The sequence below is a fragment of the Perca fluviatilis genome, chromosome 15 (assembly GCF_010015445.1).
Source record: "Perca fluviatilis chromosome 15, GENO_Pfluv_1.0, whole genome shotgun sequence".
Taxonomy (NCBI): Eukaryota; Metazoa; Chordata; class Actinopteri; order Perciformes; family Percidae; genus Perca; species Perca fluviatilis.
This window is the reverse complement of record NC_053126.1, coordinates 12,637,053-12,656,997: the sequence shown is the minus strand read 5'-3', so window position 1 is coordinate 12,656,997 and position 19,945 is coordinate 12,637,053. Positions and strand designations below refer to the sequence as shown.

General features: G+C 41.0%; 1 protein-coding gene across 3 annotated transcripts in view; it reads right to left on the bottom strand.

Annotated features, from left to right (window-relative positions):
* The window catches only part of si:ch73-374l24.1 (protein kinase C alpha type), a 118,059-nt gene that overhangs the window by 27,421 nt on the left and 70,693 nt on the right, over positions 1-19,945 (bottom strand). For all 3 annotated transcript variants that reach the window (XM_039825102.1, XM_039825103.1, XM_039825105.1), the window contains 2 exons: positions 5,182-5,293; positions 2,735-2,863 (listed from right to left, as the gene is read on the bottom strand). In XM_039825102.1, coding sequence (XP_039681036.1) covers positions 2,735-2,863; positions 5,182-5,293 — 241 coding nt within the window. The remainder of the gene's footprint in view (positions 1-2,734; positions 2,864-5,181; positions 5,294-19,945) is intronic.

The window sequence follows — 19,945 nt, the reverse complement described above, 5'->3', positions numbered from 1 at the left end:
TACAAGAGCACCACATTAAGCTTAGTTTAAGCTTAAGTTTGCCATAATAGTTTAAGAGGTACGTTTAAAGCTTGCCCCCAAGTGACCAAAAAATCCTTTCTCAAATCATTAGTTAATAAATCAATAATTAGTTGTTTCAGTGTGTCTGCATTCTATTCAGACTGCAATACAATAAAACTGAAAAGCAGAGCGAACAAATGCTGTAAGCCAACTGTGATAATAGCTTCCTCAGCTTCCCTATTTCTTTTCATCTGGATGAATATAAAAAAACATTTTTATGAAAGCAACTATTTCTAAGTCAATCATGTCTGCAACTCTGTCACTGCTGTAGCCGGAGGTTATTCCTGTTTGATCCCCACAGAGTTTAAAACACTTTGGCCCTGGCAGTCATATTCCCTGACCACCGCTGTCTCCCCATGTTTGTGTGTGTTTGTGTGGGACAGCAAGAGAGAGGTTATGGAAGTATCCCGGCAGCCATTTCTCTCCCTGCCGTAGGGGTTTTAACTCCGGAGAGTTTTCCACTTCAGGTGCTGCTCTTGACTGACAGGATAATTTGGAGGTGTTGAACACACACACACACACACACACACACACACACACACACACACACACACACACACACACACACACACACACACACACACACACACACACACACACACACACACACACACACACACACACACACAAAGCTACAGTTTAATTCAGTTTCAATTTATTAAGTTATTCATTTTAAATTAAGTTACATTTCTTTTTGTTTCAGGTAAAACCATCTGGAATCACAGTATGCCTAATTCCCTGGGTGCAGCAGTCCAATTTCACTGTTGACAACATTGATGCATTACAGTAGGAATGGCACCCGATTCCTTCCATTGAAAGTTACTTACTGCTTTTTGCGGAAAAGAATTGGGCCCGTAGAGCACGCACATTACAGTCCTTCCAGCTGACTCTCCAGAATCACACAATCATTATATTCTGATTTAGTTGTTCATTGTTTTATTGGACCTGATTGTGATAATGCATAGAGTGTTTTAAGAGCATTGTGACACAATTAACAGCTGTATAACTTTTTATGAGAAAAAAGTATTTTTGGGTCACAACACTACGCAAAAATCGCCTCAGACTGTGTGAGGAAGTTAAAATAAAAGAATCTCACTTGATAATGATATCCAAAACCAGAATTAGGAACTGAAAGAGAGCTTCGTCACATCACCTGAAGCTCAATATCAGCAAAACCAATGAGCTTGTGGTGGATTACCAAACTCCAAAACGTGGATGCTTCACACGCATTTTCAATCCGACAGCACAGAAGATATATAGAATCACTACAGTTTCAAGTGGGCATCCAAGTTTAGGGTCACCAATTCAGTATCTGACCAAATGTCTCAACTTCTGTTGCCGAGTTGAATAGTGGCCAGAAAAGTGTTTTTGTGTATTTTAGAACACATTATTACATTGCACATTAAGTGAAGTTGACCTGGACCTTGGATATAAAATGTCATCACTTCATCATTTGATCCTATTAGACTTTTGTGTGGAATGTTGTCATAATTTTTTATGAAGGTTTTGCAAGTTTTGTGAGGTCACAGTGACCTTGACCTTTGACCGCCAACATCTAATCACTTCATCCTTGAGTCCAAGTGGACGTTTGTAGTAGTAGTAGTAATTCCCTCCAGGCGTTTCTGAAATATGGCATTCACGAGGATGGGACGTACGGACAGACAGACTTTTCAAAAACATAATGCCTTCTGCCATGGCTATCGCTTGTGCGGAGGCATAAAAAAAACATTGGCAACAGAGTGAAGCGTCTGAAGCGCCTGCACTGACAGAGAAAGGTTTCTCAGCATCCTTTCAGTATTCCTGAGTGAGTTAATGAGTGACCACTTAAAGCAACACTATGTAACTTTTACCTGCAGCTGTAGTTCCAGTGAGACAACCTGTAGGGCACATCTGTCAAACTCAAGGCCCGCGGGCTTTATGTTCACAATAGATTTTGGCCCGCCTAGATGTGAGCCAAACCAAAAAGACGGGAAACTGTTTTACAGACTGCAGTTGTGCAACACTCAAAGCAGAATTTGGCAGATTTGCCGACTTTGAGGCTCAGAAATTGCCATAGAACCAGAGAGTTTAAATATTCAGGCTGTGAAACAGGTTGTTGTATAAAAAAAATGTCTTTAATTTGCTAAACTCTGTGACAAACTCTATGATGGCTAAGGACTTGCTGATTTTTTAGGGCTTTATGTCGACCAAACTATTATGTTATATGTTATTGAGAAAGCTATTTGAGACACAAATAATACAGCCAAAGGTATTTTTCAACTTTTTGGTTGAAAAAAATCATTTCAAACATGCCTGGCCCTTGATGTGATTCTCATTTTCCAGTGTGGCCCTCAGTGAAGTTGAGTTTGACATCCCTGCTGTAGGGGGACGGTCCCCCTACAGGTTGTCTCATTGGAACTACAACTCGCGTTGTATTGCGAGTTGTAGTTCCAGTGAGACAACCTGTAGGGCTAAAAGTTACATAGTGTTGCTTTAAAGCAAGCATCTGGCTAGAGGCAGAATAAACAAAATGTTTCTGATTAGTTATATAAACTCAAGTCTACGCCACAGAGATTTCTTTCAATGGTCATCAGGGAACCTCTTGCTTACTGTACGTCTCTCATCATTTAAGACTGAGCAGCCTATAAAGTACTTTACAACACAAGACTATGCGCTGATTAAGAATAAGACCAACCTGTGACGTGTAGTCTGTCCAAGCTGACCTCGATCTTGAGGAAGAGGCGACCCCGGCGCTCCGTGTGGTCCGTCCCACACAGGCTTGGCACGTTGACCACACATTGGTTGTGCACGTTCATGTCGCAGGCTAGAAAGAGACAGAATGTTGAAGTGAGGTGTGTTGAGTTTATCTGTAAGGGGACTTTTTTTAGGCACTCCACGTAACAGTGAAATGTACCTCTTTCCTTGTTCCATATGCATTTGAGGTTGAAAGAGAGGGCAGGTTAGGATACGTGAGTGTAAGATTGCACATTACGCTGAATTTAACAAGTTTAATGCAATGTTTGATGCACTTATGCGAGGAAAAGCCTCTGCCTCTGAAGAAAATGTGCAAAAAGAGTTAGTGTGATGTAGTGGGGAAAAGAAACTTAAATCAACCTTTTTTCTACGGATATCTCAATGACAGCAGACAAAGAGTGAGCACAACATTTTGCAGGGAGCTCTGCCTTGAATTACAATAAAACAAAATCAATTTCAGCTTTGTTCTTGTTGTTTGCATCCTTGAGGAATACCAAAACAAAACAAATGTAGGTTTTGCAGCTGCTGCCAAAACATTACACATAATGCTTCAGATAACATATTATTCATTGTGAGTCAGTCATTCTAATGTCCTCACCTCGGTTTCTGTACTGCAGGCAAAGTCTACTCTATTCAACTTAAGAGACATCTAACGTCTGTGAGTAGGAATAAAATATTTTTACTGTCACATTTAGCAGTTTGATGAAGCGCTGCTGTGGTTCTGGATCTTTTGGAAGCTTTCCACTGGAGTAAAGTCAATGCCTATCCAGTGTTGACTGCAATAAGTTCAACCGGGACTGAGCCTGTAACTCCTGGGCTCAGTGATTATTTTCTTTTTGGACCCACAAACAGATGCACAAAAGGCTGCAAAATATTTGTTTTGGAGATGATTGAGTGCAGAAATGTCTATTTTAAGTGAGTGAAAGCAGTAATCAAAAGCCACTGCTTTTGTTAAAGGTCCCATGACATGGTGCTCTTTGGATGCTTTTATATAGACCTTAGTGGTCCCCTAATACTGTATCTGAAGTCTCTGTCCCGAAATTCAATCCCGAAATTCACCCTTGGGGCAGAATTACAGCCACTAGAGCCAGTCCCACAATGAGCTTTCCTTAGTATGTGCCATTTCTGTGTCTGTAGCTATTGAGGAGGAGAGGGGGGGGGGGCCTTGACAAACTGTCACTTTGCTCGTTTGAAAGCCATGATATCTCTCTCTCTCATGGGTGGGCCAAATTCTCTGGGCGGGAAAAGCAGAGAAAGGGTAGGTAACCTTGCTCCTTATGACCTCATAAGGAGCAAGATTCCAGATCGGCCCATCTGAGCTTTCATTTTCTCAAAGGCAGAGCAGGATACCCAGGGCTCGGTTTACACCTATCACCATTTCTAGCCACTGGGGGACCATAGGCAGGCTGGGGGAACTCATATTAATGTTAAAAAACCTCATAAAGTGAAATTTTCATGCCATGGGAAAATAAAAGGTACTGTGTAGCACTATAACTTAAGTAATCACCACATTAACAGAAATTATATAATCACTATGAGCAGATGAGCTCACCATCTAGTGGACTAACACACACACACACACACACACACACCCTCCTCCCTCACCACTCGGCAGGCTTGTCAGGCTGACATGCTGGGAGGAGGAGGGATGAGGAAGCAGCTCGTAATGGCGATGGCCTCCCCGCATCAATTTTGTTTGGTGTGCCCCCATTACCATCTGCGATGAGGCCACCACGAGAGACCCACAGATGGATGGACAGAGTAAGAGGAGGAGAGAGGGAGGGAGGATGATGGATGGAGACGGCGTGGAGACAAGAGGGGACAGATGAGGTACAGTAAGGAATACAGAGGAGGAGGAACAAAATGTAAAGGGAAATAAAAAAAAGTAGACTGACTGTGTACTGTAGAGGAAAAGGATGGGGAGGATGTGTGGGAGTACAGAGAGAAGAATTGGGAAAGCAAAGAGGGAAGAAAGAGAGGGGGGCCAAAACGGAGAATTAAAATCAGGAGAATACAATACGGAATGGGGGTCATACATGTAAAGAAAGACGGGAGGACTTGATAGAGGAGTGTGGGTGGAAGGAATGGGAGCGCAAAGAGGAGGAGTAGGGAAGGACAGTGAATTTTGCCTGGCCTGCATATGTGGCTGAGAGTAGTACAGTATCAGTCTATTCCCATCTGTTCTCATTAGGGCTGACCAGCACAGCATATTCAACACAGGTGCACACACGCACGCACGCATGCCTCTCTCTCTCTCTCTCTCTCTCTCTCTCTCTCTCTCTCTCTCTCTCTCTCTCACACACACACACACACACACACACACACACACACACACACACACACACACACACACACACACACACACACACACACAGGGTGTGTACTCACTGTCACATTTCATCCCTTGGTGGATGAGACCGTAAAGCAGCGAACCACAGTGGTCACAGAAGGTTGGACTGCCGTATGTGTGAATCTTGAACTTGTGCTTGCTTCGGGGGTCCTGAGCAACAAAGAGAGAGATGGAAAAACCATAAAATATCAGATATCTATTTTTTTTTTTTTAACATATCTTTGTTTTCAAAAACAACAACTGAGGCTGATCAGGATGTCTTTAGTTTTGTATAGGGTGCAGAATGGGACAAACTGCAATGTTGTCCTCATGATAGTGCTACATTTACTTTTTCCCCACTGGTAAACTCCACAATGTTTCTTTTTTCTTTGAACACATTTTACATTGTGTTGCTTCTAACAGGCAAAAGTTAAATTCCATTTACTTCTAGAGGCCACAAAGCCCTCAGATAATCATTCAGATGGCATAGTTTGAGGTTTAGAGGCTCAACTGTAGTGTCATAAGAAAAAAAGGGGAATGAAAATTCAACATTTTTGTTTAAGGGAATTAGTGTTAATTTTTTCACCTATTTTTAATTTAGTCTTAGTCTTAGTCTTGTGCCAAATGTCCTTGTTAGTTTTAGTCATATTTAGTCATTCACATATCTTTTTTTGTTAGTCAAGTTTTAGTTGACTAAAAGTCTCGTAATTTTAGTCTAGTTTTAGTCAAAAGAGAACTCAAGGTGTCTTAGTCAAGTTTTAGTCAAAACATTTTAGTCTTTTTTTAAAGAGAGTCTTTTAAAGAGATTATTTCTGATAACCATTTCAGTCAAATAGTTATATAAAAATAAATTATATAATGTTATATAAATATCGAGCCTCTTCCTTATTTCACCAGTAAATTCCTGTTAAAAACAACCACTGCATGGGAAAAGGATATTTTACAATAACTTTGAATGCAGCACGAAGCTGGCGAGGCGTATTTCAAGTGAACGCAACATATGTGTTTTTCAGACAACGGCAGCTGCAGACTGTCGTACGTCTCGGTGTTGGAATCCTCTCCAGTGAAATACAGACACACTTTTACACCATTTAGCTGTCAGCATTTTAACCATGTTTACTCCAGCTGCTAGCTAACGGTAGGCTAACATTACCTGCTGCCAAGTATGGTGTTAACTAGCGTCACGTGAAGCGATGTTTCGGTTGCCTCTAACGTCCGTTAATGAGCATCAGAGAGAAGTGCAGGCATTTAAGTGGCACCGAAATCCGCATTGTTATTCGGTCCGGTAGATAACGTTTCGTTAAAGCACCTGTCGGTGCCGTAGCACCGGGTCTCGGTAACCAACCCTATAACAGCTGAATATTCTATCTCATGATGGAAAAGTAGAGGCGATTGTGGATGAAAATGAAGAGAGATTTTATCTTTTTTTAGTCTCGTCAACAATAATGCATGTTAATTTAGTCTTAGTCAGCGTTTTTGGACATTGGCGCAGTCTTGTCATCGTCTCCTCTTAGTCATGAAAAAAAAGGTCGTTGGCGAACATATTTAGTCTCGTCTCATCTGACAAAATTAACACTAAAGGGAATACAAATGGACCTTTCTTACAACATCTGTTCATCACTCTGCTGCTTAATGTCTCCCTCAGAAATTAATGTTTGCAAAGAGCATCCAAACAGAGCTGACTTTCTTTGCCTCATTAACACACTAAACAGCACTTCACTTTAATTGGTATGTACCGTGGTTGAGTTTTAGCTGTATGATACATTGTATCTATGATATCTTCAGTGGACGAGACTGATGCAAAGAGAAAGAGAAAAAAAGAAGGGAGGAAAAAAAGAAATATCCATCTGGAAAGGAGATGTCACACCATTATCAGTGCGTGGGAACGTGTAAGGTTTGAGTGTTTTCGTGCTTGATGTCAGATCTCTACATCTTGTCATCCTGGAAGCCGTCCCAGCATCCTCCCCATTTCAGTCTTCAAGTGTTATTAGGGCACAAATACTCAACGTACAGTGATCGTACGGTGCCAGAAGCAGCGCAACTGAACAACTGTTTATCTTGGCCTGAACATCTGGCACTGACGCGGAGTAAAAATTTAGCTAATGACCAATTGGGAATTGATGCACTGATGCACTGATAGGTTTCCAAGAATAAGAAACAGGATAATATTATAAAAAAATATGTTTTCTGCAGCACATACAGTATTCATGTCATTCAAGTTTTGTTTGTCGGAAATCGATTCATAAGTTCTCCAGTCACTATTGTGATAGCTGAGGTTAGCTAATTTCTACAATCGCCACAAAACAAACATGGCCCTAATTAAAGCCCTGCAAATGAGAGTGGATAAACCCCCCACCAGCGTCGCCTCCATCACGCTGAAATGTGTCAGAATGGCTGCATGTGTAATTATACAGGCCACTGACTGAGTAAGTAGGCACACATTGTTTAAAAGCACCCCCCTTTTTTCCAAGCAAAGAATTTGACGGCAGAAGTAGAAGGAGGAGCAAAAGACGTAGAAGGAAAATGTATGAAAGAGGAGGGAGTTGGTGTGATTGGCAGGGAAATTAGTCAGTGGCGTGAGTGAGGGTCCCAGAAAAGTCTAATTAGCATGTCCTCCTTTTAGTGAGCTTGCCTATTTTTACTCATTTCCTGGGGCCTTTCCTGGAGGCTTTTATGGGGGGAGAAAAAACAGATGGTGTAGTGGTCTTGCCCCTCGTCTCCTGGGTCTCCCAACTTCTGTAAACCAGTTTCACCTCCTGACTGCATTCTTTTCAACTTTTCAATTGTGGGAACATTGAAGTTATCTTAAAAGAGACTTGCTGAGTGAACACCAGGGACTCTCCCTGATCTCTATTTCTTTCTCTTTATCAGCCCTCTACCTCACTCCCTTCCCCTCAAGTCTCTGAACAGTGAGCCCTGTTTCTCACTTTTATGCCAATCCTTCTATCTCTCTCTCTCTCATCTCCCTTTATATCTTTTCTCTCTCTCTCTCTCTCTCTCTCTCTCTCTCTCTATCTCTCATATCCCTTTATATGTTTTCTTTCTTTTAATCTGTGTCATTGTCTCTCTGTATGTGCTCCCCTCATCCTGGGAGCCATGGGTGAAATTAAAATGGCAGGGTTTCCACTCACAGTCAAACTGCAACCCATTGCAGGAAGAGGCCGGGTGTGAAGACATTATCTGTTCAGCGCTCTGGGCTTCTGCATGTGTGTGCGTTGTCTGCATGCATCATGCATTTATTCCACCCTTTAGGCCAAGTCAGTCTTGTGTTGGTGCTAAAAACCCAGAAAAGCGCACATGATTTAACAACCTGAACTGAACTGAACAATTGCTCAGACGCACAAGAAACCCTTCTCTGTCTCTCTGTCTCACCTCTTCTGACCGCAAAATAATCTCTCTTCTTGCTCTCAAAGCGTGGAGAGATGATGACTATACTAAAACAACACAAAGAATAAACTCCAAAATAACAATACAGTTGAACCTGAATTTCTCTCTGCACAAGCTTCTCTTTCCTGAAGCATCATCATCTGCAATTTAAAAGTGTCTTTATGTTCGCAGGGCCCATATAGTTTGTCAGAAATTTTATTTTTTATATAGTCAAGCTCAGTATTAAACTTCTTGTTTACACCATTAGTCCACTTGAACACAGATGTTTCAGGCTCTGCCAAAAGAAGAAATAAAGAAAACATTTGAGAGTGCTCCCCTATATCTCTACTATATGCAAGAGACTCAATATAAAGGCAACAAACGGAGCCTGTTTGCTTCTTTGTTTTGATTACGTATTAAACAGAATAAGAATATGCATAATATTTAAATGTGCAAACACTTGAAGAGGCAGCACTCTTGGCAGCTTTCATTGTGGCCCACGCTCCCACATTAAAATCAACCATTTGGTCAAGTGAATACACAGTTGTAGATGCTTTTGATTTCTTCCAGCTGAGAAGAAATCTGAAGAATCTTTTCCCTTCGGTTTGTTTCTGTTGTTGAAGCTATGCCTGTTATGAGAAGCATGAATACATGACACACAAATCACTAATAGACAGTCAATCATGTAAGATCCAAAACAAGTTAGTCATGGAGCTGAAGCACTGGCAAATAGAATACATATGAAATATCTAAAAGTGGAGTGTGGCACATCTAAAAACTGACTTGCTAGGTCATCAGTTTAGCTTGTATTTATCAAACATCCTCTCAGCCATTTACAGTAAATACTTAAATACTGGACATCATGCTGCGCTGGGGGAAGATGCTGGCGGACAAACCGTCGACACTAACAGACAGAGCTGCTGAGGCGAAACCAGGGAAGTTGGTTCCAGTGAGGCGAGATGATGCTGCTGCCGAATTCCTCGGAGCGTAACAAGGGCCACATCAAGCAGAAGAAAGGGGAAGAGGGCGATGATGAGAGCAGAGTGACAATATGCCAAAATGCCGGTCTTGCTAATTATAGTCAGGCATTGACAGGCGCATCGCCATCAGAGGTAACAATATCTAATAACTAATTGGACATTATCGCCATAAAAAGTGAAGGGCAGAGTGGAGAGGCTGATGACTCATGTCCGGGGTTAATTGGTTAACAGGCGACCCTAGAGAGCTGCCTTCCCATCGGCTTCATACATATTGGGTTGATGGCTACATAGACAAAGTGTAATTCACCCATATGATGCTTCATAAGTACACACATTGTTGTTGTCAAGTATTCTGCCTACTGAAGTGACCCTAAGCAGCACACTGCATTTCTCCAGGGCCACTTGAAAAGGAAAAAGAAAGGATAATTAGCTTAAAGTAAAATGCCACTTTACCATCAGTTACACATACACATCTCCCCTTTCTTTTAAAGGGGTGATAGAATGATTATATAGGGTATTTTACACTGTTCCTTAAGGTCTCCTAATGGGGTATGTAAATTGGTTGGGCTGAAAATTGCCCGAATGCTACTTTATTAGGCCCTTAACTACCCTGTGAATATGGCTCTATTTGGAACAAGAGCTTTTCTTCCAAATATGGTATGCTAATGAATATTCAGAATGAGCTACGCGCTGATTGGTTTGAGCAAACTACATAGAAACACATGGGAGACTCGGCAGCAGGCCTCATATTTCAGACACTGCAAAGTTATACATTGTTTGTCGGGCTATTTCGTTATTAAATTCACTTCTGAGACTTTTTTAAGCGAGAAATCAACTATATAAAGCTCAAATATGGGCCGTTTTACGAAAATTGATGGCTAATTGCAAATTTGGTAAGACTGTGTGTCGGAGTTCAGCCGCTGGTGCTGCCTCGCCGCCCGCCGGTGCTGCCTCGCCGCCCGGCCTGCCTTCCTTCACAGACCCCGGCCTGCTATGAGGTACTTGGAGCTCCGTCACGGCTGGCAGCCCACAGCAGGGACTACCAACCCCGCTGCCCTGACAGAGCTCCAGGGCCTTCAACTCCTCTCTTCCTGCTAGCTAAAGGGCCCGTTGTGTGAGAGTGAGAGCGTGGTTACACCAGCAATCTCTTACCACATGTTACACACATGTCACGCCACTTATACAAAATCTAACTAAAGGTCTTATAAAGCTAACAACGGTGTCCGATTTCAAGTTAATTAATATTTGTGAAGACTAGGTGTTTCGTTAGCTGTGACTGTCCCTTCAATCCTAGCTACAAATCACGGATAGTTAGCTTCCTTTTCGCCTTATTCCGAGTATATTTACAGTTTGAATTTCGTCATGCCACGTATACAACATCTAACTAAATGTCTTATAAACCTAACAACTGTGTCAGATTTCAAGTTAATGAATTTTTGTGAATTCCAGAGGAATTCTAAGAGGAGGCTAGCTAGCTAGCTCTCATTGATAGAGCTCCATCCAGCCGCAGGCTCTATCAATGAGACTCACGGACAAGCGGCGTTTATTTCCCCAATCATTTGTTTAAATAACTCAACACATTATAATTACACACATTAAAAGAGTAACTGGAACCTGTGGTAAGAGAATGCTGGCGTAACAAGCTCACTGACCGCGCTTTCACTCACATACACCGGGTATTTAGCTAGCAGGAAGAGGGGAGTTGGAGGCCTTGGAGCTCTGTCAGAGCAGCGGCGTTTCGTAGTCCATTAGCCCAAAACGGTGACTTTGCGCGGGTATGGAGTGCTGTGGGTTGCCAGCCGTGACTGAGCTCCATCTACCTCACAGCAGGCCGGGGTCTGTGAAGGAAGGCAGGCCAGGTGGCGAGGCAGCTACACAGGCAGCACCAGCCTCTGAACTCCGACACACAGTCGGACAAAATTTGCAATTAGACATCAATTTTCGTAAAACGGCCCATATTTGACCTCTACATAGTTGATTTCTCGTATTAAAAAAGTCTCAGAAGTGAATTTAATGGTAAAATAGCATATGAACAATGTATACAATTTCTGAGATCTGCACGACCTAGATTCAGAAGACTAACTGATCTCAGGTCAGTTGTGTAGCCTATGCAAATGTTGGGGCATGACAAAGAGAAAGACTAGAGCCAAATGAGGAGGAGCCCCAGTAGTTGACGTCAACTATGGGGCTCGTTGAGATTCGCCCGTTTTCAGAGGCAGTTTCAAATAGTGAGATTTGCAGAGAAAAGAGGTGTCAATGGGATTTAGAGGTTCTATGTATGTCCTAGTTACCCACTAAACTGTCATTATTCAACTATGACAAGGTAAAATCAGTTTTGCATTCTATCACCCCTTTAAAACAATGAAACTGTATGTTTATGTTATGTATGTGTTTCATATTTAGCACTTTTGCGGGAAGAATGACTGAAAGAATTGTCGATTACCATCTGCACTTATAGGTAACAATAAGCAATTGATTTTTTACCTTAGCAGATGAAGTGACTTTATAATTTGTCTCTAATTCACATCAAAACATCCCAAATCTTCACCCTAAAGATTTAGAAAAAACAACATACACACTGAACAGCTGAATTGATTTAGTGATTCTATGCAATGAAGCTCTGTCTGTGGAACTATTTATGCATTACTGTAACAAACACACACTGGATATTAGCCACAATGTTTGTGTAAGTGTGTGTGTGTGTGTGTGTGTGTGTGTGTGTGTGTGTGTGTGTGTGTGTGTGCGTGTGTGTGAGAGAGAGCAGGGGCTTGGGGAAACAAAATGAACAACTGTACAGTTGCTATGGTGATAATTAAATTCAGTGATAGATTGAAAGCCAGCGGAGAGTAAGCAAACAGTGGAGGGGAGGAAAACAAGTAGAGAGTAAATCACTATGTGGCTTAATGATATTGGTGTGTGCACCTTGTTTATGAAAGGCAAAAGAACTACATAGGAGAAGAAAACTAATGAAGAAATGAACACCGTGGAGCCATCCTGCCTCATGATGATGATGATGATGATGATGATGATGATGATGAAGAAATCTTTCTTTTCCTCAGCGCTGAAGCTCAGCTGCTTGGCTTGAAGAAAAGACCATGGAGGGATGGGTAACACTTTATAATAATGGTACATGAATTATCATGACAGGAACAGTATGTTAATGATCAGTTAAGGTATTTGAATCATCATGACTTCTGATTTATTAATGATGTTCATGTCTTCCAAAAAACTGACCAGTCCCAGCAGTTTACATATATTCTTAAAGAAATTGAACTGTTGTTATCATTGTTAAACATTTCTTCTTCATAACTTCATCATGTTTGTGGCCATTCATAAAAACTGCTGATCTGGTCCATCTTTAACATTGATAAATAAGATATGATTAATGGTGCCATAGAATGAAATATATTAAGAATTAAAGCAGTGGGTTGGCAAAATGATACTGAGGTCACTACAGTGACAAAAAATACAGCATACTGCAGCTGCATTTTTATAGTTGCTTTATTCACAACAACAAGTGTTGCCTGAGAACAGCGCTCAGCCAAATAGGATATTTATAAATTTTACTTTTTACTAACTTTACTAACTAAGAATCTGAAAACAAGAAATGTCTGGACCTTTTTATTTTATTTGAGAGGTCACAAAGATTGAGGCATATACCACCATTAATCATATCTTATTTATCAATGTTAAAGATGGACCAGGTCAGCACTTTATTTGAAGGGCCACAGACATGATGAAGTTATGAAGAAGAAATGTCTAGTTAATCATGATTACAACACAATTCAGTTTCTTTAGCCTGTTACTTTAAATACTGATTTACCTATGAAGAAGACATGAACATAATAAATCATGATGATTGAAATACCTTAATTGATGCATTAATTAACGTATTGTTCCTGCATTAAGTCATGAATGAGATACTATTAATCATGGTACATTACTGATAGTTTATGAAGTACTACATGAATGAATGCATGCATGAAGTCATGTGTGTATGAGAGATCAGGGGCTTGGGGGAAATAAAGTTAACTGTACAGTTGCTATGGTGATAATTAAATTCAGTGATAGATTGGAAGTCAGCAGAGAGTAAGCACACAGTGGAGGGGATGGAGGTGTGCGCAGGTGGGTGGCATCAAAGCTGTCAGCCAGCCACAGTGTGCCTCGCTGAATGAACTCTGTCAATTACACAGAGGGAGGACAGACGGCTTCACCTGCCAAACCTGCTGGCTTCTGTGGTTGTGGATGTGATGCTTTGCTGATAGAAAGAAAACATCTCTGGGTATTTATTCCATATCTTTAGAAACTTAAATAAATGCAAATAAATGAATGAACTGATTGGTTTTGCTTTTAGGAAAGTAGCAAGTTCACTTCACTTCACACACACTGGCTTAAAACTGTGTGACTAACCAATGGAAGTATTACAAGAACTGAATACCTGACTCAAAGTTGATGCCCACTCACTTGCATGAAATTTATCATTGAGCGCTTAAGCAGAACATATTTTCTAGCTCCAGGTTTGCTTCTACATTGTGCAGCCCAGTGCATTAGTGGGATGACATCACACACTCTAAAATTGATTTTTAAAAGGTTTTACAAATATAAAACCTTCATGGATTCAAAATTAATGATACAAAGAGTGATAACTGATTGCAGTTGGAGGTGTGCTGTCAACAGTTTTACAGAAGTCTCTTTTATACAGGTGGTCTAAAAATGCTTTTTTGCTCTAATACCGTGAGATGCCACTAGGATAAATTGGCCAGAAAGGCTGAATTGCGGCACCATTTGCTTCTGCGACTTTGGAGACGTGACAGAAACCAGTAAGATCAGTGATGCTGTACTTACGAACAGTGATGCTTTAAGCTAAATGCTAACGTCAGTATGCTAACATGCTCACAATGACAATGCAGAGCTGCCAACTTTTCAAATAACCTTGGACTAAGATTTGGTGGGGCCAACCAAAATGTAATCTTGATCGCTATACGTATGTGAGTACGTTCGATACCTCCCGCGGCTGACAACAATCCAATGAGCGCGCTGGTCTGGTAGATGTGCTCCGGAGGACAAGTCATGCCTTTGTGGCGAAAAATTTTAGTTTATTTCCCCCTCAAAAATAGGTAATTGAGCACTGTAGTGGTTATGATCATATCAGTGACTATGTAACTACATGGAAACAGGCCAAATGATGCCTGTTGCTTGTACAGTAATAGTGTTACTGAAGGTTAGCTCTAGTTCCATAGTTAGCTACGTTACTCCAAGCTTCTTCCAAGTTCCCTTGTAAACACCTCCGCTCTTCACTCTTCACACATTACGCTCCGATCTGCACACTGCCGTTTACCTTTTCCTGCTACAACTGAATTCCCACAGGACTTCAGCACCAGACAGCTAGCCTTCTGTAACACTGTACAAGGCACAGGCATCATTTGGCCCGTTTCCATATAGTTACATAGTCACTGATATGGTCATAACCACTACAGTGCTCAATTACTTATTTTTGAGGGGGAAATAAAATAAAATTTTTCGCCGCGAAGGCATGACCTGTCCTCCGGAGGACACCCACCAGACTAGCGGGCGCTAGTTGGATTGTTGTCGACCGCGGCAGGCGAGGAAGGCGGGGAGGAAGCAGAAGCAAGTATGCCGCCGGGCGGGCCTGCTAGCACGGCTAAGGAAACTACCACATAGATCGCCACTGCCAAGACTCCTACTCACCAACGCCAGATCGTTCACACACAAAATGGATATATATGTATGCTACAAATACATACGGAACTGCTGCTTGTTGATTATCACCGAAGCCGGGCTGAACACACTCACTCATCCCAGACGGCAGCTAGCAGCTAACAGGGTAGGTGAATTTAAACAATGTCTGAGTTGAAAACGCATCTTGTTGTCATGTAAGGGCCCTGTTTCACAGACATTTTAATTGTATTTTGTGTTAAGAGGCACAAAGGCACTCTTTATCTTATGCCCCCAAAACTGCCGTTTTAGCTCACTGGGAGCTCTGGGCATTAGCTGCAGCAACTCCAGTTTGCTAGGACCGATTTGGCTCGTTTTGTTTTTGCTATTGACAGTACTAACATAGTTATAGTGATCAAGATTAAAAATCGGCCGGAGTTCTGCTTTAAACCTGCGTTCTATCGAATTTCCAGGAGGGGGCTTCACTTGTTGCAAAAAAAGTAATTAGAAGTCTACGGGTCTTCTTCAATACAGCATGATGTTAATTTTATAAATAATAGTCCTATTTATTTTAAAATTGATGATAAAGCAGGCGATGCTTTATGGGTGTTGCTACACTTGACTGTCAATTATGACAAGGCTTAGCAATGTGTGAACTTGTTTTTGGGTGTTGATCATGTTTTTGTCTTAAACTCTTCACTTCATCATTATGCTAACCAAGCTAGCTAGCTACTGCTAGGGTTAGCTGGTACCTCAAGAGAAAGTCTGAATGGTCACAGTACCCGTAGGTCCGCGTTTACCTGCCGGTAAATCTCCATTGGATGACTCTCTTCAGAAGGGTTGAAAATCTGCAACTTTCCCCCTTTAGCGTTTAGCTTAGCACAGCTCCATTGCAACCATAAACAACACTAGCTTGGCCACGCCATCCTCCCCAGCTCCACCCTCTCGACAAAAATCGTCACATCTGGTTTCAAAAAACCAAGATGGCGATGTCTGTATCGCCAAACTCAAGGCTTCAAAGTCCACAAACCAATGGGTAAAGTCATGGATGCTACGTCCATGGTTATAACGCTAAGCATAATATCAGCTCAAATCTTCTAATGTCAAATGGACAAATGATTGCCAAACCATAATCCATCTACTTGTCTACAATCTCTCTCTCTCTCTCTCTCTCTCTCTTTCACACACACACACACACACACATACACACAAACACACACACACATCTGAGTCCCGGAGAGGAGAGATTCGCTTCACACGATCAATCGTGTCACTTGTAGGTAGGAACTAATCTGTCTTCTGACACTGATAAAAACAATAATGAAGCTGTGACTCAGTAGAAAAGAAAAGAAGACAGAGGACTGAGGGCGGATGAACTGACATGAGATACATCAACAGCAAAAAACAGAAACAGGTTAAATGAATGTAAGGGCAAGACTTGGAAACAAAAAGATAACAGAAAAAGATTGTAAAAAGTGGAAGAATTAAAAAAAAGCACATTGACCTGCTCATTGTTAGCTCCTCTTTTATCTCTCAGTTAACATTTTTACACTGTGAGTGTTGTCTTTATATTCGTCTCTGTCTTCGCAATTGTTGCTGTAAAATGAGATCTTGTCACCCGACTGCATTACTGATTTAATTAGTGGGGTGACATCTCTCTCTCTCTATCCATCTGCATCAGCCTGTCAGTGTTTACTGTAATGGGCCATCGTGTTCAGACTTCCACTGTAACCTCATTATGTAGCCTACAAGACAGATTTATAGCCTTTAAATCAGGCAGCAAATACAAACGGGCAACTGATGTTAAAGGAGGAATTAAACAAGTATTAGCTGTATTATAATGCACATTTAGACTGTAAGAAAAGAAAAAGAAAACGAATTTCCTGTTTTTAAGCTCCAAGATGTTATATGACGTGATGCTGTATGTGTGTTTGTGTGTGTGTGTGTGTGTGTTCTCTTGGCAGTTCATGCATGTCTTGTATATGTGCCATTTGTTGTGTGCCTCCTCTGATTGTACGCCTTTCCAGTCTTGTTAGTGAATTAAACATCAAAAGGCATTAGGATATCAAACATGCCACTCACATACATGCAAATATGCACACACATGCACATACACATGCAGACACACAGGATATGTATGAGCTCATTAGTGAGAAATGGTACAGAGAGCAATGTCAGCAATCTCCAAGCGAGCTCACTGGATTAAGGGATACAAAGATTTCTGATGATGAGATGTGGAGTTGATTATGGTGATGATAGTGTGTGTACCAGTTAGCTGAGATATGGCTTGAAATACACAGTATTATGCAACAGTTATAATCAAGCTATCCTATCTTGTCATAGAGGAAGGATGCACACCATTGGTGGAAGAGATGCTCAGATCCTTTACTTATACTTTACTGGTTCATACTTGTATTTTGGGTTTCTATTAAAACATGTTTACAAAAAAAAACATTATTTTTTTTCTTCTGAATATACCTGTATACACCCTATGTCTGAAACGCTCCATTTAAGCGCCTGTCTCTTAAAGCCCCCCTCCTGAAAACTCCACTCTGCTCTGATTGGCTTGCAAGTAGTTATCAAGCTATGGGTGGTGATACTTAGATGGGCAGTACATTCTAATGAGCCTGCATGTGACATAGGAAAGCAGCCAAATCCAAATGGCTTGTTGAATCCCATGTTTTCGGACTGGGTTGTCTTATTTCACAGTTTGTGGGTTGGTAGGCACTCCAGATACCCCAAAAAACATTTATGAAAAGGTGCGTTTTTCATGATATGTCCCCTTTACTGTAAGTGTAATAAAAAATACTCCATTACAAGTAAACGTCCTACATTCAAAAGTATTATCTGCAAAATGTACTTAAATTATCAATAGTAAAAATACTGAAAACAGAAAAATGGCCCCTGTCAGTGTATATTATTATATGACAAAGATTATTCGAAATAGATTGTTGAAGTAGCATTTTAATGTTGTAGCTGGTTGAGGTGGAGCTAGTTTTGAATATTTTATATACAGTTACATTAGTCCAGTGGTTCCCAACCCCCCTAAAATGGGTCACAGGATAAATCTGAGGCAGGATGATTAGAGGAGAGGAAAGAAGAAAAACTAAGTTCTGCTATACAAATTTGTGTTCATTTTTTTAAATGAACACAAGGGGCTCCAACTAGATTCCAACTAGATTTGATGGGTCACAATTATTATCATATGTTTTGTAATGTAAAATCTTTATTTGATGACTACTAGTGCCAGACCCTCCTCCAAAGCACACTGAGGGAGAATCTGGCTACTTCACAGGGATGGGAGGAAAACTCTCTGGTTTAATGGCATTTCTTTAAACCAATCAGAATCATCATGGTTGGTGCTAAACTCTGCACAGAGCTGCTGCAAAATAGTCGTGCAAGCAAAAACTCAGATTGGACAGATAGTGTAGCTAGCTGTCTCAGTTTACCATGCAGAGATCTGAGGAGCAGTCAACAATAGTCCTCATAAATCCACCGAATTTAAAATTCCAACACAAAGAAAGCAGCACTGGAGCAATCCCGGAAGTGGAACGCAAAGGATATAGACTAGATGACTACTAACTATAGCAGTACAATATATGTAGGGGTACAATATTTCCCTCTGAATTGTAGTGGAGTTACGTGCAATACTTTGTATTTAGTTACTAAGGTATTTAGTTACTTTCCACCACAGACATACACACATAGAGTAGACACAGGTGTCTGGCCGTTAATCCTTTCCTGTCATTCTCTAATTAATAGCAGAGGAGAGATCCTGTGTTCAGATGCATTCACTGAACACTGCACAGCCTTTCATCACAACCCAACTTTCATCATCAAACACAGCATTTAATTAGACTGACTAGGATATGAGGCCTGCTTTTATATTCATATTTGTGTGTAAATGTGTGTGGGCCTCTGGCTTACATGTGCTGCAGCTAAGCCTTTGTTGCTGTATTCACACAGAGGCCAAACGGGGCTTTCAACCTGTGAAAGTGTCATCACTTTCTGGGTGCTCTGCCATCTGGCTATAGGTCCCTGTAGTTGCAGTTGTCAGGCTTCATTAGGAGACACGAATGGCGACAGCTCTATCACTACTCAGTGGTAACTGAGCTAAATGGGTGCGAGAGAGGCTGAGCTGTTCAGAGGATAGTTAACTTTGTCGAGAGGTAGTTGAGAATCCCACTTAGAGTAGGAATAGGAATCCAGGCTTTCCACTATGCTTATACCAGGCCAACAAAAATGGCTACATACTATACTGCATGCAAACACATTCTACTATACTGCTTTTACCCATACACAAGTGCATATAAAGTGTGTCCTCTTGCATCAGACCTGGGAGCTGAACATTAAGCTTCAGACAAACTGAGTAGGTTTATAGATTCATTATAATTATAATTATATAATTATATTATTTGTTAATTATATAGGGAGAATGTTAAAGCTGCATTATTAAGCATGTTTATGTCTCTGAGCTTCTCTTTGTGGTTGTTTATGAATGAATAGTTGAACATTGAGTGCATTAAATTATACTGAGCTGTGAATTTACTGTTGTATATGTTGTACATTTACAAATAGCATTACATATTTTAAATCATCGCTGTCCTATGAAAACAATGTATCTTCCTCAGCTAAGAGAAATACTTTTCAGCTTTGTGGCACTGAGGGGTTTTAGTGGTTTATCTAGCTTAACAGGTGGGGGGATGTTCTTAACCCATTAAAGGAAAACTATATATGAGAGATGAAGATATATGGTTTTAATTCAACAAGTCATCAGAATCAAACAACAGAATAGCACCAG